Source organism: Patagioenas fasciata, chromosome 3 (genome assembly GCF_037038585.1).
Source record: "Patagioenas fasciata isolate bPatFas1 chromosome 3, bPatFas1.hap1, whole genome shotgun sequence".
NCBI lineage: Eukaryota > Metazoa > Chordata > Aves > Columbiformes > Columbidae > Patagioenas > Patagioenas fasciata.
Window position 1 is genome coordinate 47,503,971 of NC_092522.1, and position 22,914 is coordinate 47,526,884.

General features: G+C 47.2%; 1 protein-coding gene across 2 annotated transcripts in view; it reads right to left on the bottom strand.

The window, feature by feature from the left end:
- Positions 1-6,950: 6,950 nt before the first annotated feature.
- The window catches only part of SLC35F3 (solute carrier family 35 member F3), a 182,226-nt gene continuing 166,262 nt past the window's right edge, over positions 6,951-22,914 (bottom strand). For both annotated transcript variants that reach the window (XM_065835964.2, XM_065835966.2), the window contains 5 exons: positions 18,452-18,671; positions 12,415-12,540; positions 11,269-11,461; positions 9,784-9,873; positions 6,951-8,614 (listed from right to left, as the gene is read on the bottom strand). In XM_065835964.2, coding sequence (XP_065692036.2) covers positions 8,370-8,614; positions 9,784-9,873; positions 11,269-11,461; positions 12,415-12,540; positions 18,452-18,671 — 874 coding nt within the window. In that variant the 3' untranslated portion in view covers positions 6,951-8,369. The remainder of the gene's footprint in view (positions 8,615-9,783; positions 9,874-11,268; positions 11,462-12,414; positions 12,541-18,451; positions 18,672-22,914) is intronic.

The following is a 22,914-nucleotide window of genomic DNA, read 5'->3' on the forward strand; positions in this document are numbered from 1 at the left end:
CAAAGGCTGGTGTAGAAACAGTCTTTGTTCTGGAGGGGAGGCATTTATACATCTTTATTGTTTAAAGTCTTCCTTACATTGATTTCTGAGGTTAGTTTTGCAGCTTATTAGGGTTCAGTGAGACTTAAGTTCTCTTTCAAATAGGTCCTTCTTTAACAGAGCAGGTAACTTCTATCTTCAAAATAGCTTTTCAAAAATCTTTTAAAAACTAAATAGCCTTTTCTTCAGAGAAGACTACTGATTTTTTGAGCAATAATTTTCTGAGCTTTGTAAGAGGATTGCTGAAGAACTGGCAGACAGGTAGTGAATTCCTTAGTTAATTAGTTCATTATTTAGTAACCATTGATAGAACTAAATGATCTGTGTTTATAAAGAAAACATCTTTCACTTTATATAGCCTTGCATTTAATATGAAACGTTTGTAAATAAAGGTCTGAAAGAGGCATATTAGATTCTGAAAGTTTAAGAAATGTGTACTGTACTTTCTGTGGCCTTATGCAAAGCCATCTTTATTATTTCATAAAGACTTCATGTTGAGTTTTATTTTTGTGAATTTCCTTTTAACAATAACCTGCTTAAACCTCTTTGGATGAGTTAGCAAAAAATTAGGTCTTTGAATGAATGAAGAAGGAGGAGTGTATGAGCAGAAAGAAAACTATTGCTTTTGTTTGGTGGCCTTAGCAAATCAGTTTTCTGAATCCCTAAGAAAATGTGCATTATCACGTTATTTTTCAACTAAATGTGTGTTGAGACTCTCACTTTGATTTCCTCCTAATGTCGTGTTGGCTGGGTGTCGTCATGATGAGGATCCCTGCACTAGGGAGTGCCAGTGTGGCATGAACATAGAGAATTAAGCACATGGCTTGGGAGACTGAGGGACAGACAGACGTGGAGGCTGCCACAGCTTTCTGCAGTAGATCTGCATGGGTGGGAGGGCTGGGTGTGTGGGTCCGTCAGGTAGCGCTGGAGGGGATTTGACTAGGAAGGACTAAACCATCTGTCCAGGCTGGTATGGAGGTAGAAGGAGGAAGAACAGAGAGAAGAGTGATTTTCACCTTCTCCAGACCTGTGTTTACTGATCTGAAGCCTGCTGAGAAAAGGCTTGCTTCTCTTTGTGACCTGTCATGGACATCAGTGGTGTGCTCTGTGGAACACAGTCTGAAAATCACAAGGCTACCTAGAGAAGTGGCGATTATGATGAAGAACAAAGCAACAGCTGGAGATTTAAGATTCTTTTAAGGTGATGGAGTAATTTACATTAATTATAGGCACTTGTTTTTTAATGCAAATATTCCATATTTGTTCAGTTGATAGGAAGGAATTAAGAAGAAAAAATTAGTATTTTGGGAAAAGCAGGCGATAGTAAGGTGGGAAGACTGACTAATTCTTACTCTTCTGTTGGGTCCTGATTAGCAATTCTTCGAGTCCGCCAAGGATGAGACAAGCTTGCTTTGCAGCAATTTTGATGCTCAGCTTTTTGCAAGTAAGCTAGATGAGAAACTTGTTCTGTAAGCAGTCTTCAATTTTCAAAGCTATGTAAATGGCAGAAGAAAGCTCATCTTTTGAGTTTCATTTGGATGTCTTCAAATTTCTGTGGCATGTTATGTACTAAAAGCAAAGAAGTGGTTCGTAGTTCTCTCTGAGACTGAAACACATCCTAAAATCCCTTATAAGAAATCCATCTGCATGCTTGCATTCGGGTATTGTATTTAATTATCAGCTACACCAATTACCTTGTGTTCACTATAAATACTGTCTGTGAAGCATAGGTGTGCTGTACCAGATGGAATTGCTTACTCGTTCCCAAAGGCAGCATCGTTCTCAAACATGTTAGTTGTTCCCAAGATCAGTGTCCGTTTTCTTAGCAGCCAGGCTAGCAAGCAACATGCCTTTACAGAATCCAGAATTGCACAGTGAAAGACAGACGTTTTTGTTTACAGCTCAGGAAAACATTTAAAATGTATAATTTGCCAAAATCACAATAGGAGTATTACATAACTTACTCTGCATTAAAGACAAAGGAGAAGTCTTAGTCTCTCAGTAGTCTTGTGCTTTCGTGTTAATAGGAGTCTGAAGGATGGATGACTTTGCACACACTCGGCCCTTTGAGAGAATAGGAAGCACTACACTTAGATTTCAGAAGACCTTCTGATGAGGCATCTTAGCAAAGAAATTAAGCTACTGTGGATCAAAAGGAAGGTTTTCTTGTGGAGTAATAACTGGTTAGTGAGGCAGGAAGCAGAGAGCAGGAATAATTTACTGCTGTTCCAAAGGAGAGAGCTTACCAAAGGAGATGTGCTGGGGTCAGTCTTCTTGTATGTACTCATAAATTATTGGTTAAAAAAATAAGGGCAACCCTCCCCCTCCTGTTTTTTTAATGATTCAGGAGAGTGAAGATTCAAACTGTCTTGTCACTGTCATGTGGCCAGGCAGCAAAATAGCTGGTGGCATTCAGCATTAATAGACACAAGGTAGTGGACATGGTGGAAAAGTGTACAGTACATAGTGAGGGACTTTAAATTAACTGTTGTTGCTCATCAGGAAGATTCTCAGTTTATGGTGGATAACTGTGTTAAAGCACATCTACTTTAGTTCTCTTCATTTGGATGAAAGATGCTCTGTGGGTTGATTGCTGTTGTTGCAAATCAATGCACTGATGGCTGTCTGGAGAGGTTAGGTGGACTGAATCTAGAACTAGAGCGAAACCTGGAGATGAAGAGCTGCAAAACTCTTTTGAGTCTTCTGAGTAGAGCAGTAGGATTAGAGAAATGTCTCTAGATCATTGTAGAGAAATTACATATAACAGGTTTTTAAATACACTGCTGATTGGAGCTCCACAACCTCCCTTGTTTAGGCCTTTTCCAGAACTGTAACTCTCCTTATAAGTTTCACTCTTCATTACTGAGAAGTGGTCATGCCGTAGTGTATCAGTGATGTACGTGGAGAAATACTGATCACCATCTTCTTTAGAATGATCTTGTGCATATATAAAGATCCCTCTAAAAGAGTTTCGGGTAGAAGATTGAAATATGAGGATTATTACTTTCAGACATGTTAGTTTGAGCTGCTGGTCCTGTCCTTAGGAATGTGGTTTCATCTTAAAATAAGATTTTTAGGCTGCAGGTGGGCATTTGACTGTTGGAAAGTAAAATGTAGGAAAGCAAGATGTGCGGTTCCAGCCACCTGGATGATAAAGGAAGATCAATACCAACATGACCATTTGGACGGTCGAAGACATAATACTAACATAGTAATATATAAAGGGCCTTGGACAGATTACTTTGAAGTGCGTTTCTCGTAATTGTAAAAAGTTACAGCCCAGACTCGTGAAAATGGTATCTCAGGCCGGACAACCGCCCCCAAGTGCATGGGATGTGTGAGTGTCCTGGGCCGGGTCTGTGAATGAGTGGTAAAACCAGTGAGACAAACATCATATGAGTTCACTGTGTTCTTAATAACAATTAGTGGAAAAGCACCTTTTTGTAAACATCTTAGTCCAGGCCTGTACCTGTAAATCCTATAAATTGTCAACGGTGAATAAAGAAAGCAGCCTAGGCCTAGGTCAGCTCTCTGCTTGGCCAGGCTCTACGCTCCTTCCTGAACAAGATCTCTGCCTCTGTGTGAATTCCTGTCTGTGTCCTGGTGTGCGTCGTTCCTAATCGCCGCATTTGACTTCCTTTTTGCTTTCACAGGCTCTTTCAGCTCCTTTTTTAATCTCCCTTTTTAATGTTTAAATCTTTTCGATAAGGTGCAGGTTATTATGGAAATGCCCAAGAACATGCCAGCTAAAGAAGAAAATCTAAATACTTCTCTTTTAATAATGATAAGCTAATTAAACTCTTCCATCAAAATCCATTACTGCTGGCAGTTTCTGCAAAGACAGCTTGCATGAGAACTGGACTTGTGAATGCAGCTTCTGAGCCTTGGCCTTTGCCAAGTTGTAGCTCAGCTTTGGAGGCCTTGCAGGACTCCTTCCTACCTGTACTGCAAATCAGGGACATGGAGCCCAACTCCTCATAGCACAGCACGTCCACAGATGCCATTTCTTCAGACTGGAGTTGTAGCAAGAGAGAGGTGGGCATTTTCCCCTGGAAAGTCTTTCCCAAAAGGCATTTCTGTGCTGATCTCATCAGCAGCTCTCCTGTGCTACTGCTGCACACCAGCTGCATTGCTTCTGGCTTCTGTTATTTCCCCGTTTGTAGAAGAAACCCCCAGCCTGTTTTCGGAGTCCACGTAGCTAGTGTGTGTCTGGAGCTATTCCCAGGGCTTCTGAAGTGCTGGAGACTCGTGACATCCTTTTCAGAGAAGAGATGTATCACATGTGTTTCTGTTGTGCAGACTTGTGAGTTTATTTGGAATATGACCCAGAGCTACACAAGTCAATTAAGACGACTTTATTCATTGCATGGAGAAACCTTCACATTCCAGTGGGTTTTCAGGCCTGCAGATACAGTGGCAGAAAGGTTTCTGACCACAAATGCTGTCCACCTGGTGATGTTACCTTCCCTATAGGTTGAAGATACTGCCTGTATTAACCTGGACCAACTCAATATTGCACGACCTTTGTTCCAGAGCACTCTGGAGAGCTGAGGGTGAGTGTTGTGTCCTCAAGCTTACAGGAGAGTTAATTCAGCTCCAGAAACTGGTGATCTATGGGTCCCATTAGTTTACTCTCAACCCTCAAAACAGTAAAGCTACATGTTGGTTTAAGGGTCTTCTGTTCATCTGTTGAGTATTGTGGTTGGATTTCTGCCTTTCCCAGCTATTTTCTGAAGACTGCTGATATTAATACACCCATCCTAGACATAAGAACAGGAGAAACATTTTAAAATAAGCCCAGCTCTGACTCATGTGCTGATGAAAGGCTCATGCAGTCACTGTGGAGAGCTGCAATAAAAAAAAAAAATATATGATAAAGGTAGCAGCAGGAGACCAAGAAGAAAGATGTGCAAGGGAGGGGGAGATCTGCCGTTCCTTGGATTCCTCACTGCTGTATTGTGCAGCAGCAAAATCTGGCAGCTGCAATGGGGTCTGGTGGTGCTATTTATTTTCCTGAGGTTTTTTTCAACTTGCTGTTTCAACAAGCCCACTGGATCCTTACTGGTTTCCCCCTTTGCTGGATGAGCCAAGAGGAGCTGGAGGGCTAAGCTGGGGCAGAAAGCTGAGGATCCGGATCATCCCTTGAACAAGGGTGGATGCTGGTGGCTGGCAGTGCTCCGCGAGGGCAGGAGCCAGGCAGTGATGATGCAGGAGACCAGCTTCAAAGACACCTGCAGGGAGCTGCACTTCTGCCTCAGGAGAAGGTTTGAGGTGACCAAGGGTGGGCTAAAAGTGCTGGTTCCAGGCTTGTGTTGCTGTCTTCTGCAAAGCAGTTATGGCCGTGCAGAACTGTGTGGGGTCCATCCAGGCCAGCAGCAGGGCTGATGTGCAGAGTGCTGCAGAGGTTGCACACGGTGCTTTGCCACCACTCAGCCCTCACTTCCAGTTCTGGGAGTCCTTTAACAGTCCAAGATCAGGAGGGTTCAATCTTACCTTCACCTGAAGGTTATATCTAATGTCTTCTCAGAACGGTTTGCTCTCTGCCTTGTCCTTCTGGTGGGAGGCAATGACTCCAGTTCTATTCAGTCCTCAGTGTCAGATGCGTGAAGCTTGGGCACTTACAGATTCACACACGTCCCTGTATAGACATGCTGCTTTCTTGACATTCTCCTGGTCACATCTTGGGCTTCACTGTCTGGAAGGTTTTGCTAAGCAGCTGCTTGCTGTCAAGTCAGGTGTTTATATGTAAGGCAAGGTGTTGCCTGAAGAAATATAGGTCACTTCATCTGATGGATTCATCTATGTGTAGTTTAGAATTGCTTAAAGTGGGTATATCTAGTTTACTCAGCTCCTGCTTAGGAGAAAGACTGTAATAAAGTGCTGTTTGAAATCCCAGCCCTTGTCTGTCTTTAGCCTGTTCTTGGGAAGGATGAGCCAACAGAAGCAATGACAGTTGCATCGGGTAAATCACAGAACTTTCCTGATGCTGCTATCCATTCTAGTGCATAAATTCTCATCTCTCCCCAGTTCGTACTGGATGTTAAAAAATCTACTGCTATTTTAGTAATAAACACACATTATTTACAGTTTTAAAGTGGCATTTAGAGCCTTCAGGATACCTACCAGACTGCATCAAACACAGTAAAATGGAGTGCAGAGATGACAGAGGATGCCACTTATTTGGACTATGGAAAATGGAATGACTGTTTGTGCTTTCTTCTCTGGCCTTGCCTGAGACAGGGGGCTTGAGGAGGGGTGTGGGGTACTTTGAGGATGCCTGAAGATGAAGTAAACTCTAAGCAGGGAACTTTGAGATCAAGTCTCTTTGTGCGCTTCAAGCCAGTTATTAGAGTTGTACCTGTGCTCCTGCCCGCCTTACCCTCCCCTGCTTACTAAAGGAATAAATGTAAAAATTCAGGTCTGAAACCCTGAATGGGACAGTGGTTGTGAGCAGCTTCCAAGAGCCTCAGTTTTTTGCTTGTATGTGCAATCTGTTAGTAGGTCTTTACTGTCTCTTTGGTCATGAAGAGTTACATAGGGAGCAACATACAGCCTGGACTAGGGCCTGATTATTAACGTACAAACCTATGTCCCATCCTGGGGACCTGTTAGCGTATGTACTTAAGGCTGCTCACTGATGGTTTCAAGGGAAGGTCAACTTTTCCTTTAGTCTCCTGCTGGACATGTGTTTCCTGACTGATGCCTAACATCAGTCCTCTGGACACATTTGTCCAAGAAGTCTAGAGTAGACTTTGCTGTCAGGAGAGGCTGGCAAGGAGTGCATCAGTTGCAGCCTTGATTGCTTTGATGATCATGTCTCTCCCTTCTGATCGCTTTGGCCAAATACTACCCACACTTAAACTGGATCAAGGTGCAGTTGAGAGAAGGAAACACATAGCATTGACTGAGGCTGAATTTAAAATCTTTTATTATTTAGCTTTGCCAAACAGATAATGGAATCCGAAGTTGATATGCTGAAATGTTTTGAAGTGGATGCCAGCCCTGCCTGAGACAAAGAGGGCCTCAGTAGCAGCAGGGACCCTTAGGCTATGGCAGCAGTTCAAAAGAACACTTTTAATTTTGTATGCAACAATGTAAACTTCAAAAATAGTAAACTATAACCTCCCCCCCCCCTTTTTTTTTACATAGCATGTGATCTATCACAGATAGAAATTTAATGGCGAACCAAAATCGCATAAGTAAACATCCTGGTGCTTACAAGTTTCATAAAAAGTGTTACATTTGATGTAAATATCTTACATTTTTAACTCTTAACACTCACAATTATGGAGTAAAAGCAACTGGCGATTCACCCCCTTAGTCCGTGCTCTCAGACTGTACATATCAGCAACCACGCTCTTGCCAGCCCCTTTGATCATTTTCGGTTGGATTGTCCCACACATCACCAAGACTTCCCTTTCCTCACACTGGTGTTAATCAAGTGCAGCTCCACACAGGGGTAAAACCTGTGCAAGTGAGAAAACAGCCAGGTCTGCTGCAGGCAAACTTGCAGTCCCCTGGGCCCCGGTTCCCGCAGAAGCCACAGTGTGTACAGGGGCATGTCCTGATGTGGGTGGGAATTTGGGGTCCCTGGGGCTGCAAGCCCTGCCATTGCAAGTGCTTCACAGTGGGACCTGTTTCTGCGTGGATAAAGACAAGAGTTGTGTAGAAGGCACTGGATTTCTCTTGCATGATTTTAAACGTGGACTACAGTCATGTGCAGAATAAGGAGATTTGGGCTCTAAACTGCTTTCTCTCTAGTGCTTTAGTGCAAGCATTTTTAGCGCTTGAATTTTCTCCTGGTTGCAGCGCAACATGTGCTCATCTACATAGAGTGATTTCCAAACCTCCTTGCCTCTATTCTTCCTGTCCCTGAAAAGATTCCCTTTTGGTTCCTTGAAAACTTTCAGAGTACAGCTCTGGTCAAAAATAAACATGTGATGTAGCATAGCATTTGTTTCTTTTAAATCACAGTGTGCAATGCATCATTCGGTACCTAATGTTCAAAATGTCTGCCCTGCTTTTCATGAAAATCATTCTTTAAAATAACCTATGCAAATATATTTTGACTATATATATTACATTCATTTAAAAAGAGAAGAGAGGTTCTTGGTTTGCAGGTTTTTTTCAGTGTACTACTTAAGTGAAAGGTCTGATGTGAAAAAAGTACAAGCAAACTGGACATGCCAAGACTTAATGCCTTAGATGGTGATCATATCAAAACTGTACAGGTTATGTACACCATGTTGGACAGGTGTGCTTCTTCCCAAGAAAAGACCTTTGCGTCATCATATATAAGGTTAACCACAAAGTTTAGGTAAAAACAGCGTTTAATGAGCAAAGGATGACATGGAGGGGCGAGTTCTCCGGCTTTTGTTAGGCAGTCCTGAAGCAATGTCTCCATTCCCTTCGGGGATTTCTTCCTTCTTCCGGACTTTGAGACGCGTGAGGAGCTTTATTACCCAGACGTCCCATTCCTCTGGCAAGAGCAACAGGAGGAATCCCAGGCCAATAATGATGATGGCAATTACTCGGACACTGTTGAAGACAATTTCACTCGTGTAGTGATCAACAACTGCGTGGGACATTGAACGGGTGTTATTAAGTGCGACAAAGCATTAGAGTAGTATCCCCTTCCCTCCCTATCATCTCCCTGGCTCTGGAGACTGGCGGGGGCAGGAGAACAAGACCATGGAGGAGATGGTGGCAGGGAGACAACCCTTCCTGCTGGTTCAGCGCACAGCAGAGCACAGCCACCTTCAGAGTGGGCAGAGCTCGCCTGGGGCTCAGAGTGCAAAGGGGATGATGCCTGGAGCTGCAGTTGTCTGCAGCAGCATTGTCTCCCTTGCTCACTGACAGCACAGGAACTCCCACTGAGGTCTGACTATGCAGGGAGAGGGGCATTTCCCTTCCCTGGTGCAGCAGCTCTTTCATGCAAATTTTTTGCCTCACCCTGACCGCCCTGCCGAGTAAGAAACCCAGCGCACCGTGAGCCCTGCATGCACTCTGTGGGGGTCACTCCATTGCATAACAAAGCCTGCTGGGGCAGCCAGTGGTGCCCAGCTCTGCATGCCTGTGGTCAGTACAAACCTGGGAGCTGCCACCTGCACTGTGGCACCTGTTCAGCACGCTGAGTTTTAGGAGCCTGGTTTGGAAGAGGTGGCTCTGGTTTGGGCCAGGTTTGCCCCTGCACTCCCCTGCCCAGCCCTCTTGGGCTCTGCAGTCTCTTGGACTTCACTAAAGTTCAGAAAACTGACAATGCACCAGGCCATGCCCACAACTGAGTTGTCCAGTGTTCTTGATAAACACCTACAATGTTATTTGTCAAAGCAGGCAGAATTACTAATACATATTTGTTCTAAAAGGTAAGTAAGTGCTTTTATTTGTTTCAATGTAGTGTTAAGCCTGCTTTGAAGCAATCATTAAGAATTGATTTCTGCTCATCCATGAGTTTTCACCCCAGCCCTGAGACAGATTACTCCAAATCTAGTTTGTTTTTCAATATGAAGGCTTCTTTGGACAGCAATTTGAGAAGAAATTCAAGAGACTATGTGAATATTCATGTACTACTATACAATGCATACTTAATACATGAAGTATACATCTTTAATCAGTGTCATCTTCACAAGTCTTTGCGAGAAGGTGCAAAATATGTTTAATAAAGCTATTTGCTTTTATCCTTGTATATTTGAAAGGGCACAGATTTAATGTATTAATCAAGATACAAAAGCCAGAAGTTCTTACCCGCATTCACTGGGACACTCAGTACAATTCCAAGAGAAATCAAGGTGGGGTAGGTAATAGCAATCCCAAAATTTAGTAGAATATTGAATGCTGAAGAAGGAAAGAAAAACACTTTTTACTACAGTGAAATGAGGCAGAGGGAATGCTACCTGAAACATTTATGCTTTATTACTCCCTCTGTATGTTGTTCATACAGAAGGCATAGTAACTTTTGTGGTTATTCTTGGAAGATACCTGTGGACAGACATCTGTCTGCTGCACCTCTGTCTGCCTGAGACATTGCTGTTCCCAGGGAAGTGGAGTGCAGTAGCAGGATCAAGTGGGTACAACCTGTCTCTCGGTGTAATGTGCATTGATTCCCACTCTCCATACCAATCCACTTTGCCCTGCTGAAAGACCAAATGCTTTTCATCTGGGAGATGACAGCCAAACAGTTGCTTCTGGCTGGATACTTTCTTTCATAGAAAAGCTGCCTCCAGCTGCAGGTGGAAGATGCTGTAAAGCTAAGCCTCTTCCAGACAGGAACTTGCTCAATATAATCTCATACAATGAAATTATAGTATCTTTACAACTGAGTGATTACAATATCATTCCATTGTAATACCATACACTGTTCATGGAGTGCCTTATGACAAATTAATAATTGCTTTGGACCAAATTAACTTTTGTTTTAAAGTGATTAGTTTTAGCAAAAATACCAAACCTGTCAGCAGCTGGGGCTCTGTCTGGTAGTACCTGTACACTGTACACCCCAGTGATCACTTGCCAAGTTCTGCACTGCTTCCTTACAGAAATCTTCCATTGAGTCCACTGATAAGTAAACTGGAGGTACTTCCAGAGCCATGCATCGTGACTGTGCAGGGTAAAAGGAGCTGGGACTCAAGATGGAGATGGAGAAGGGCTATTTCCAGTAGAAATCAAAGGGAAGTTTTAGGAGACGTGATGCTGTCATCCAGTTTAGGGACCAACTGTGGCAGCACAGTCAACACATCCAGTTTAACAAGGAACAGCATCACATTTCTGATGACCGTGAATCGTTAAGGCTTGGATTTAGCATCCCTCCCAAGCTGGATTCCCTTGGTGGCATAGCTGTGGCAGCAAAAGAGAGGAGTACCACCTGCCAAATTCCTATCAGCGCTATGCAATGCTACATTTTCAAAAGGGCTCCTGCCCATCACAGTCTGGGCAAGTGTCACTTGTCTCTGTGAAGCAGAGTTCACAAGCAGGAATTAGGACAAGCTTTACAGTTTGGTTCCACAGCACCTTCTAATGAGGGCCACAACCTTTTGGCTTGGTAATAAAGCAGAAGTGCGGTCTTCACTGCCACCGAGGAACAGACCCTCTGCATGATTTCTCAAGCTAGTAATTAGGTTTAGAAGAAGGGAAAACAGCTCCAGTATGTCAGAGGTCTGCAGTTTCCACCAGCGTCTAGTTTCTGGCACCCTCTTCCACCCCAAGCAGTGCAAGAGCCCCCCATCTACTCACTCAATAAGAGAATTGAAAATCCACACAGGTTTCCCCAAGGAACAATGTCGAAAGAGCTCCAGTACTCCACTTTGGTAAAATAAAGGATGACAGGAATACAGGTGATGAAGAGGACATTGAAGGCGGCTAACACGGACAGGAATAAGGCAGCCTCTCCAAATTTTGCACTGCCCAAAAGAAGTTTGAATAAAACCTACAAAAGGAAAACACATGGGTTTAACTCTGTTGCACCACTCTGCTGGAGGGCTGCTCTCCTGGCTCCTGGGGTCCCGGCCCGCCATCCAGTGCTCAGGGCTAAGGGGCTGGGCATCAGTCCATGTCTGTCAGCACCTATGTGGTGATGCTTGCTGGACACTTGAGATGGCTGCTCAGATGCTGTGGAGAGCAGCTTGTGTACCCCAGCCTTGTCCCTCCTGGCGTGCCCCCAGAGCACAGGCAGGGCAGCTGCCAAATGAGCCCATGCGGGAAGGGGACTCGGCACCTTTGGCCATGCATCTTCCAAAAGGGAAGGTTGCTCACCCTAGCATAGACCCATTTCTCTGCCTGCTCCCTTCAGGAAAGTCTCTGGAAAATTTGACATTAAAACCATAACACTTGTTGGAGAAGAGCAGGGGGAAAGAAGCAACATGTGTGTTCTCTCTGCATGAGACATCCCTGGTCCAGGCCTTGAGCTGCCACTTGGGAAGTGCTGCAGTAGTGAGCAAGCACAGTCCATGCTGCCTGCCTGTCACAGAATCATAGAACGGTTTGGGTTGGAAGGGACCTTAAGGAACTTCCACTTTGCCTGCCATGGGCAGGGCCACCTTCCGCTAGACCAGGTTGCTCAAAGCCCCATCCAGCCTGGCCTTGAACACTTTCAGGGATAGGGCATCCACAGCTTCTCTGGGCAGCCTGTTCCAGTGCCTCTCCATCCTCGGGGTGAAGAATTTCTTCCTTATATTGAATCTAAATCTACCCTCTTTCAGTTTAAAGCCATTACCCCTTGTCCTATCACTACCTGCCCCTGTAAAGTCCCTCTCCACCTTTCTTTTAGGTCCCTTTTAGTTACTAGAAGGGTGCTATAAGGTGTCCCTGTGAGAGAGATAAGAGAGTGAGTGGTGGGGGTGATTGGCATCTTTCTGGGGATGAAGACCCAGGTGTGCTTACCTTGTAGAGAGCAGACATTGAGGCAGAGCCCACCACCAGGGCTATCCCAATAACGGAGTGGCTGTGAAATCCATCAGCATACGTCATCATAACTATCCCTGCAATAGCAAATATAGCAGCCACAATCTGGTTGGAGACAAAGAAAGAATGCAAGTGTTACTGGATAACCCCCAACTTGGAAAAACATGAGAACAGCTTTAAATGGGAAGTACTTCTGCATCATCTGCTCCCCTTCGTATGCAGAAAATGAGTGGCAAGCCCAGGCCAGTACCCACAGGGCCGATGCTGCCTCCCCTCTGGCTTCCCCAGCTGCAGAGAAGCTGCAGGCAGAGCTGTGCAGGAGCAGCTGCCTTGGGCAGCGTGCAGCAGGACAGACCCCAGGGTCCTGTGTCCTGGACAGAGCTGAAAGGGGGATTTAATCTCTGTCACTGAGCCTCCCCATCAGCCAGTCCCTGCAGCCTGAGCATGACAGTAATACACAAGCAATAATTCCCTGGTGCTTGCAGAAAAGGATCCGAGACCTGAGGAGGATTTGGAGGAAAAAGGTTTTTGAAATAGGGAAATAAAACTCGAGCAACTACTTTCCAGTTCAGATGTGCCATTTCAGAGAGTAGAGGGAGGCTCAGTCAGCCAGCCAGGCCCACAGCAATGCCCAAGGGAAGGGAGTTGTCCAAAGGAAGGAAGGTAGCATTCACCAAGAAAAGGGACAGGCAGCAAGAGACCCCCGGCTCCTCTGGGACTGTCCTGCCAGATGCCTCAAGCCTCTTCAGGTGGTTATTCAGCGGTGAAAAGGGCTTTCTGCATGCTCTGTGCTTCCTGACTCTGCAGTAGTGTGAAGGACACCCTGCTTAGACCACATCCCCTTTGGCTGCACAGTTGAGGTGATGCTGCTAAGGTGACTGGGATAAATGAGTTTATTTTGACCCATAGCTGGGTCACTGCCAGCCAACTGTCCCTTCTCCCAGGGCCAGACTGGGGTTTTAAGCCCCATCCATAGGCTGCAGCTGCCTAGACATCCAAGAGCAATGGCCTCCTCTAACCTTTCCTGTTCGGAGATGCTGGGGCTCCTGTAAAAATGCATGGGAAAGCCTGTGTGCCAAGCTCTGCTGCTGCCTGATGAGCAGGCTGGGGTGAGGGAGACCCCTTTACCAGCTGCACGTCCCCATCCCAGCATCAGTAGCCTCTTCCCAGGGTTGAGCTGGGGCTGGTGCCAGGAAGCATCTATAAAGCTTCCACAGACAATCACCCAGCAGATCCCTTCTGCATGCTCAAATCAACACCTCCAGTTTCCCCTAATAGAAAAATGCCCCAGATTTGCAAACAGAAGGGCATCAATTTCTCCAAAGGTGTTGCTGTAGAATGGTTGGATGGTGTAAGGGTAGAAAAAAGCCCATATCACAGAAGCTGATACTGCCTGGACAATACAGTTGCTAATAGCATCTCCACAAGAAGGGGCTTGAGTCTAGAAATTGGTGTACTGCTGTTCAAGATGCTGCATGAGCACAGCTTCAGCAGGCTATAGTGGGGGCAGGATTTCCCCCAGCTGCTCAGCACCTTGCACAGCCCAGCTGAGGGGCAGCAGGTTCTGACGATGCTGATTTATGAGCTGATCAGAGTGGAGACTGGTGCAAGCTGCAAGGCTGGGTTGGCCCACTGCAAGTTTGGGGAGGTTCAGATACAACATTTTGGCTTGCAGCCCTGTCAGCATCAGCTCTCTACACGCACAGCTGTAGCTTCTAAAGCGAAGCTTGATGGTGGTGGAACTGGGCCCTACAGTCCTGGACAGGCTTCTTTTTCAGGCAAGGAGATAAAAAACCCTGATGCATGGGTCTACAGCAATGTGGGACTGTTTCAGAAAGGCAGGATTGAAAGAGCTCAGCAGCCCTCCGCAGTTCTCTCATGTCACCATGCTGGTCCTTGTCAAATAAAAATTCAGACACTCTGTGTGGCTTCAGAAGCACAAGAAAAAAGCTAATTGAATGAGACTAGCATGGGGCAGGTGTAGAACAAAAAGAGATTTGTCTTCACCTAAAATATAGTTCAGCTAAGGAAAGCTTTGCTGTTGCACACTGTGGATGTGAAAAGGTTACAAGGATGAACTCATGGAACAAAAAAAATCCATCAAGGACTATTAACTATAGGAATGTCACTTCCATTTCAGGAAGTCCTTGAGCCTTAAATTGCTGGTGGCTGGAAAGTTGTATGAGGAAATAGCATTATAGGCTTTTCTGTTTAGATGATTTTTCTAGGTGTCCACTGTTGGCAGTTGCTGGAGCCAGGCTCCTGGGGCAGATGTACCTTTGCTCTGACTCAGTATGGCTCTTGGTAGAGCTGCAAAACACATGGCTGAGGCTTATCTGAAAGACAAGGGCAACTCCAGGCCCTTCCTTCCCCTGTGCTTCAGCCCAGGTGACAAAAAGTAGCAGCAGAGTATCTGCTCCAGGCGTGATCATCTCCTGTCTGAGATGTGTGGGGCTTGTTGAGCCTTCACTGGAGGGCCGGAGGAGACCACAGCCACAGGCTGGGCTGTGGCAACCAGCCAGTACCTCCACATGTGTTGGTAAAAGGAGCCTGCCTAGGGGCACTCAGGGGCTGGCTGACTTCAGAGACCTCCTGGGATGCTGAGTCTCTGCCTGGTTGAAAAGGAATACTATGATTTGGGATTTTATAGCATACTTATTTCCAAGTCCCACTGGCAGGTGTGCTTGTCTATATGTTACATACATAGGAGGCACTTGCAAGTGGTGGTTCTCTTGCATCTTGAACTGTTTTATTTACTGTAGCACAGAGGGAAACACCAAAGTCCAAGATCAAAGCAAATAAATACAGTCTGCAAACAGTTTTGCTGGGGCAGAAGTCCTTGCCTCTTCTGTCAAGCATGTCATGAATTTTAGGTGAATCTTGGCCTCATCTGTTGACAGGTCAGGTGGGTCACATACACTTTCTCTGGAAGTCTTTCAGCCTGCCTATCAAACATGCTGTTAGCAGCAGTGACAGGCTGCTTGCACAACACCACACCATGGCTACCAGCCTGCAGTTGCTTGCAGATGCCTGAGCACTGCAGGGCTTGCAGAGGCAGTGCTTCGGGCACTCACAGCTTCTGTGTCTTCTCTGAAAGCGATATGACAGCTCGCAGCCCAGTTGGGCTGTTGCTCAGTAAAGGGAAAGGAGGAGAAATGCAACTTCATTACAGGAGATGTAGGCACTTAGAAGTGCCTGGGTGGCAAGGATGGGACTTTGTAGCTTGTTTTTACATTTAAATTCCAGCCAAATTGTGATTTAAGTGCTTGTAGAGCTACTAGTTGCACTTCTGAAGGTCAAGTAAGATACTTGCATGTGCTTAAACTCCACTGAGGTGCTGCCTTTCTTACCTAGCCTCTCCTGCAGCAGGTATGGACAGGGACACCCAAATGCTGCATCACTATCCATCCTGCTGCGCTGCCAGGGGGATGGAGTGGGAGTGTGGGAGGGCTCCTGCTCACTGCAGGGCAAAGTACTGTCCTCTCTGCAGCCTTGTTGGCCAAATACCCTCTCAAATGGTGCTTCTAAAAGGCTCAGGAGATCTGACACAGCGTTGTCCCGAGGGACCATGAGTTTTGGGGCTGGGCTGTGTGCTGGCTCACAGTCCCTACGTTGCTCCTGGAGAAGTCCCAGCAGCTGTCCCTTCTCCTGGTTGCCAGTCCTGGGAAGAAGGCTTTGTTTTGGGGTTCATCCCAAGGCTATCCCCAGCATACCGAGCAGTGCCATCCTCCATGTCTGCCATTTTTCACATGGGCTGTACGGAAAAGGGAGGTAAGTGGGAAAAATTGCATCTCATCAGGACACTCCACACTACGTCCTTCTGCAGACAGAAGCATCCCCAGCACTCCCACAGTGGCAAACAAAGCTGGGTGGCAGGACTGCTGTGCTGCCCCATGCCCTGCCAGTCTCTAGGGACAAACATCTCCTCACACGCACTTTGTCACTGGTCAGAAGGTCACATCTGCCCAAGAACGAATAGCCCAGTCCTCCCGCAAGCCCCTTCCCCCTGCACCCAGACCCCTGTCTGGCCTGTCAAATGTTCCTCCTTGACCATAGAGGAAGCAACCTCTGCGACCCTTTCCTAGTGTCGGGTATGACAGTGAGGGGCTGGGACACACATCAGGAGCATCACATGGCTTCCAGCACCCTGGCCCCTGCTTTGGGTCTCTGTTGCTGCTGGGTTTTGAGCGAGTTGGCCTTTCATGAGGCAGTGCTGGTAAGAAACGAAGGACAGCTGGACATGGCTGAGAAACACCACTTGGGTCTGCTTCCCTGCTCCCTCCGCTCCCTCTGCACCTTTGGGAAGGGGGAGATCCAGAGCAGGATTTGTCCCCCCAGCATGTCACCTGCCATGGCACAAGACCTAGCCTGGCTGGGAAGCTGCTGGAGAATCCCTGACTATCCTGGATCTTCTCACACAGCCATGCATCTGGGAGAGCTCCAGCATGTGCATGCTGGTGTGGATATCCCTACACACAGGTCGGCTTCTTTCTCCTCAGACCACAGCCATATGAAGTGGTGAGAGATGGCACACGCATACCAAGGAGCAAGCTGCACATGCAGGAGACCAGTGATCAGCCCCCTACACACCTCCTCTCCTGGCATCCCAGCAGCACCACAGCTGACAGTGCACAACATAGCTGAAGACCACAAAAATATGACTTCTTTTTTTTGTGTACCTTTATCAAAATATCCGGCACGTCCAGCTATGATAACAGCAACACTTCCCTGCCTCCAGGATCATTTCAGGATACCCTTGCTTCTGTACTCAAAAATCCCAGTTAATTTATTTTCAGGACACAGCTACCTGGGCAGGTGGGTGGGCAAGCACAGACACCAGCTGGCCAGGCTGGGTTTTTGGCAGGTACATTTTGCAACGATTCCCTGAGCAGCCTCTTGGCTGCCACCACTGCAAGGCTGGCCAAGCTCTCTTGCCAGAGGAACGCTTTCCGAAAAGTTAACTCTCAGTTACTCCATGCAGCGAGGGCTAACAATGTCTTCTGGACACTGAAATCATTGCCCAACTTGGTGAGTAGAGAGATCCTCAAATGGTGGGCAAAAATTAGGTATTATTACTGTTATGGCTATTAATAAGTTCTTGCTGGTGCAGTGAAGCAGGGGGGACTCACTGGTGCCTTTTCTTTGCAGTTACTCCTGACCCCGGCAGGACCCCTTGTCCTCAGGGTGTTGGGTTACCCATCCACCCAGCTCTGCTGCCAGGGGACACTCCCTGCATGCCCAGGGTCACCAAAATGACAGCAGGGTCAGCAGGGAACTGCAGGGGTTTCCAGTCAGCTCCCCTTCCCCCAAACACCTCTATTGCTGCTGTGGAGCGAGTGTTCACATGGGGTGTTGCACTAAGGATGTAACCAAATGTTTGGGATGCCACCAGGAGAGGAGCCCTGGGGGAGGGCACCTGCTGCCCTGCTGCCTGCCATGCTGCCTGGCCCCCTGCCTGTAGCTGCTGGCCAGACACAAGTCCCCATGCATCAGCATTATACTGATCCTCCACCAGCTGCTGCTGACTGACATGGGTGCAAAGGATAACTGTGCTGCCCTGCAAGCTTGCTGTTGCGTATGAGAAGTGCGAGGGCCCCATTAAACTCACAGCTTAGGACCAGAAAGGTTTTGCCTGAAGCCAGGGCTTGCAGGAACATGCAGTTAGAAACAACTAGGTCTGGTGCTAAAGCCTGGGAATTGTCACTTGGAAGAGGGAGGCAAAGGCTGGCACGTCCATGACAACATGGAGATAGCAGCTGTCCTTCATGCCACACTCTGGAGCAAGTTACCTCTTTTCTGAAAGAAAATGTGCAAAGGCAGCAGGCTGGGGGAGACAGGGTGTTCTGGGTGTGCCTGGGTAGGCTGCAGGGAAGGATGCATCCCTCTCTGCAAGGATTTCTGCGCCCGCTCGGCTGTCTGCCTGGGGTGCTGCTCAAGTCGGCTGGAGGGAGGGAAGGGGAAAAGGAAAGGCAGAAGGGTGATGGGGAAGAAGGGAGACAGATAAGGAGTCACTTACCCTCACTCCCATGAACCTGTCCCTCAGAACGATCCATGAAAGCAAGAACACAAAAGCTTTGTTGCAGCAGAACAACACGGAGACATCCGTAGTGTTTATTTTCTTTATTGCATGTAAGTAAAGGTAGTTTGTGAGTGTCCAAAGAACACCAAAGGGTGCTGCCTTGGTAAAAAATACCTTCAAAGTCAAGCCATTGTCTCCAAAAAATCGGCAGCACTCCCTAAAACGAGGAGAGAAAGGCAGCATTATTACACTAGCCAGCCACAGTCTGCAGCAAATACAATGGATTCTTTTCTTTCTTGCTTCTCTTATTTTCCTTTGAGGAAAAAGGGGTATACACCTTAAAGAGGAGAAGAAAAACAAGTTTCAGCATCTGTTGCTACAGCCGTATGAACACAAGGGGGCTGCACACCTGGGAGGGACAGCAATGAGAGAGTGAGGGGAGAGATGAAGCCAGGAGGTGAAATTTCACCCTTGGCATGAGCACCTTCACAGTGGACATCTTGAAATGGTGTGGGACCATCTTCCTCCTTTCACCCCTATGGGCACCAGGATGCTGAGGGGCCAGGGCTGGCAGCAGAGCCCCCTGCTCCTCACTCCTGCTGCAGCCACAAGACCCTAGTGCCCATCTGTGATCTGCCATGCAGGGCCCTGAGCTTCATGGGAGCCCACTTTGGGGTTTTTTCACCCAAGGGGTGGCACCTGGCTCAAGCCCCCTGGCAGCAGCCAGGGCAGGAGCAGGAGGAGCCAGGTGAGAGCTGCCCACTCCTGCTGGGGTGAGAACATGCACCAGGACGTGGCACCCAGGAACATACTGGGCCAGTTGGAGCAGCAGCATGGAGTCAGGAGTACAGAAAGGGCTGGGAATGCTGCGAACCTCCAAGTGGGATGCAGCCAGAGCTGGTAAGGCCGTGGTGCAGGAAGAGGAAACACCAGCGGTTTATTTGTGTCCCAGAGGTGCTGGGGGGCAAAAGAGGGCAGGTGATGGTGCAGCCTGGCCTTGCTGTCATGGCTCTGGGGGGGCAGTGGTAGGGCCGGGAGGGGGATGCTGGAGTCACCTCTGTGGAGGTGCTGTGTGGGGAAGCCTGCGTGCAACCCACTTCTGCAGGGCAGCAGAGCTCAGAGCTGACGGCTGTGCTGGCTGCACGGGAATTCAGTAATGCAAAGAAGAAACGCAGTGGTTTGCAAGGTGGAGGGTGCAGCCTGCTGAAGTGTGCAGGCAGCAGTCAGCCATGGTGCTGTGGCATGTGCTGGCTTTGCTTGCTTTCAAACCTGCAAAACCCCCGAAGCCCTGAAGTACTTTAATGAGGTGGTTTGACAAAATTTGAGCAAAATTGAATTTTCCTCTGATAATGAATGAATGAATGAATGCCAAAGTGGTTTTCACTGCTGCCTTGAATTTCAAGCTGTTTGTTTCCTGAGAATGGGCATGTAAGGCTCATTATGTGGAGTCTGATGAAAGTATGATTTTGATCCACAATCTCAGAGGATGGTGCTGTATCAGATGATTACCTAAAGAAACCCATCCATGTTCTGAGCCCCTTCAGATTTACCTGATCACTAATTCTATGTCTGTCTACACCCTCTCTGCTGTAGCAGGTACAAGGCTGCAGGGTAGAGGAAATGCGTTTTTGTGTGCGTTGGGTTTTGTTGCCTGCCAGTCTCTCATACTGTGTCATGGCTGCATAGAACTTGCCCATCTCTGGATGTGAAGACCCTGGGCTTTGGCTGCTGTACACAAACATGTCCATTTGAACCACTGGTTCTGCATCATATCCCTCAGTGTCACAGCCAACACATCAGTGTCCCTTGCCACCTAGCAAATTACCTGCTGGCAGCCACCTATTCCCTGCCAAACCTGCTGACTACCTGTCTGTATCAGTGAATAAGCTGCCCCTCTGCACCAGAAATGGCAACCTGACTCACCGCCTGCTGGTGCTGGGCAGAGCTGCCCAGGGATGCGCGCAGCACAGACAGACGCTGCCTGTGCTCAACACATGACCTGCATCCACTCTCATTTTCCTCTTTGGGAGTCTCCTCTCACTTGCCTATACAATAGAGCTTCCTTTTAGCTATTTTGGGTGGTTTCACCAAGTCTAAATTGCTCCAGCTCCAGCTTCCAAAGGAGACCTCTTTATGGCAGAGGTTCCCCATCCAGCACATGGTAAGGGAGCTTTACCCAAGGACACCCAGGGCTATGGACGGTGCTATGTGCACAGTGCGCACCATCGTCCAAAATGGTGCACTGCTGAACCGTGGACTATTTGTGGGGGTAGCAGGCGGGCTAGATGGCTGCCTTAGACCTGGCATCTTCAGTGAAGCCTGAGGAGAATTAGGGGAAACATGGCATGTTTCATGCACCAGGATGACTACATGTTGTACAATAACGCCCTCACAATTAATTGTCTTTCCAGGTTTTTTACTGCTTATTGAATAAACTGATTTTTCCTTGGTGTCATAATGTAGTTTGTGGAGCTGTACCAGAAAGTGTTTGATGAAGAGAGCTGTCAGTGAGTAACAGTAGATAAATAGTAATGGGAAGCAAGACAGGACTGTGATATAACCTACACTATAATCCCAAAACAGTCAGGGGATGAAACCATTCCAGAAATACCAATGTTCAACTTTAAATATTTTGACAGAATATTTCGGACACAGTTGCTCCTGCTGTCCAGTAATTTCAGTTTTGCCCACAAGGGCACATTGTAACCAATGAGCATCCTGATGTTTTATGGATACTCTTTTGCAGAAACAGAGCTCGTGTCTTGTGATGCCCCAGGCATTGCTGACTGCGCCAGGAGAACCTGCTATCAGTATTTTAACAATCTTATCTGCTAATGAAAACGTTACTTTTTAAAAAAGACAAAAACCACTCTACTCGGAAGGCAGTCTGAAAGCATTCGCTGCCCTCTGGAGCCCAACGCAGCATTGTGGACGCTCGTGTAAGGCCTGACCTAAGTCTCTCAAAGCCAGGAACAGATGGGGAGCTGGGATCAGTTACTTGAGGTTTCACAGTCAGACTCTTGCAGGTCTGCCTGCCCAGGGCAGGACACAGATGGAGTCCTCTGCTCACACCAGCACAAGCTGGCTGCCTCTGGGTCAATGGGGAGATGGCGCTGGATATCTCCTCATGGACAAGTGTGCAGTGGTGGTGGAAGAGCTGCTGGAGAAACACACCTCTTCTGGCAGGGAGACCACCAGCCCCCGCCAGCTTTGACTGCTGGGGCCAGCAGCCGAGCTCTCTCTTTTCCAGGATAAAATAGAACTCCATTGTAATCACAGCAGTTCATTTAAAAAATAAATGCAAGGTGTTAGCCACAGCAACAGCAAGAGTGGAATGGACATGTCAAAGGAAGGATACTAGAAGGGAAATGTTCTGTCTTGTCGCAGCAGCAATAAAGAGAAGCTTGCTCCTACTACGAAGTGTCATATCTGTGTTTACTGACAATCTGAAAGGCTCATGAATGAAAGAAAAGGCAGCACTATAGTGCTGGGAGGAGGTCTACATGCAAACTGAGAGAATTGCATCCTGATTACATGTGGCCCTTGGGAAGTGGTTCCAGAGAGATGTTACACAGTGGATGTGCTCGCTGCAGGGCACTGCTGCGGTGGCTGCTGCAGCATGCATCTCTGCTGTGTGGGGGACAACGGGATGGTGCAGGTGAGAAGGGGGAGCAGATGCTTGGCCTGATTGCTCTCCTCTTCCTCAGGATGCAAACGGAGATGGGAGGCATAAAGCCCAGACTGCTTGGCCACTTGGCTTTCAGGTCATCCTCTGCACGGAAGGATGGCAGTGGGGACAGATGGAAACCTGCTTGTAGGTATAAAATAAAGCAGTGGGCACCACACGTCATGACTCAACCTCCCGTGCTGCCACTGTGGCACAGCCCCCGCAGTAACAGCTCCCGAGCAGGGGTTAGCAAGTCCTGACCGGCACCGGCCAGGCTGGATGTACCACAGGTCCCCTTCTCCCAGATGGGGATTCCGTTCCCCTGTCGCTTGTCACAGGGTACCCTGGCAACTGAGCACGGCCTGACGGAAATGTGTAATGTCACCTGGGAATGGCACGTAGCTGTTACAGCACTACAGGAACTTGTGCTGGGATGAAAGATACTACAGAAAAGCCTAAGGCATAGAGATCTTACTGTTTGTATTTTTACTCTAAATTGTTTTCTGGTTTCTTAATCTTTCATGTACAAGTTTTTGTCTTCCTCATAATCTTTTTAGTGTGTATCTTCATTAACCCAGCAAATGGCAAATTAGTTCTGCCCCATTAGGCATGTCTCCAGCACAAGATGACTAGCAAAATACCTTCATCACTGGAACCGAGCATCACCAGTGAAGTAAATCACAAGTCATTAGTCCCAAAATTGCATGCTAAGTAAGAGTTAATCATACTGAAAGCAGGTGTTGCAGCCAAATAAAACTTTCAAATAAATTACAACAGTAAAGTTCCATTTTTT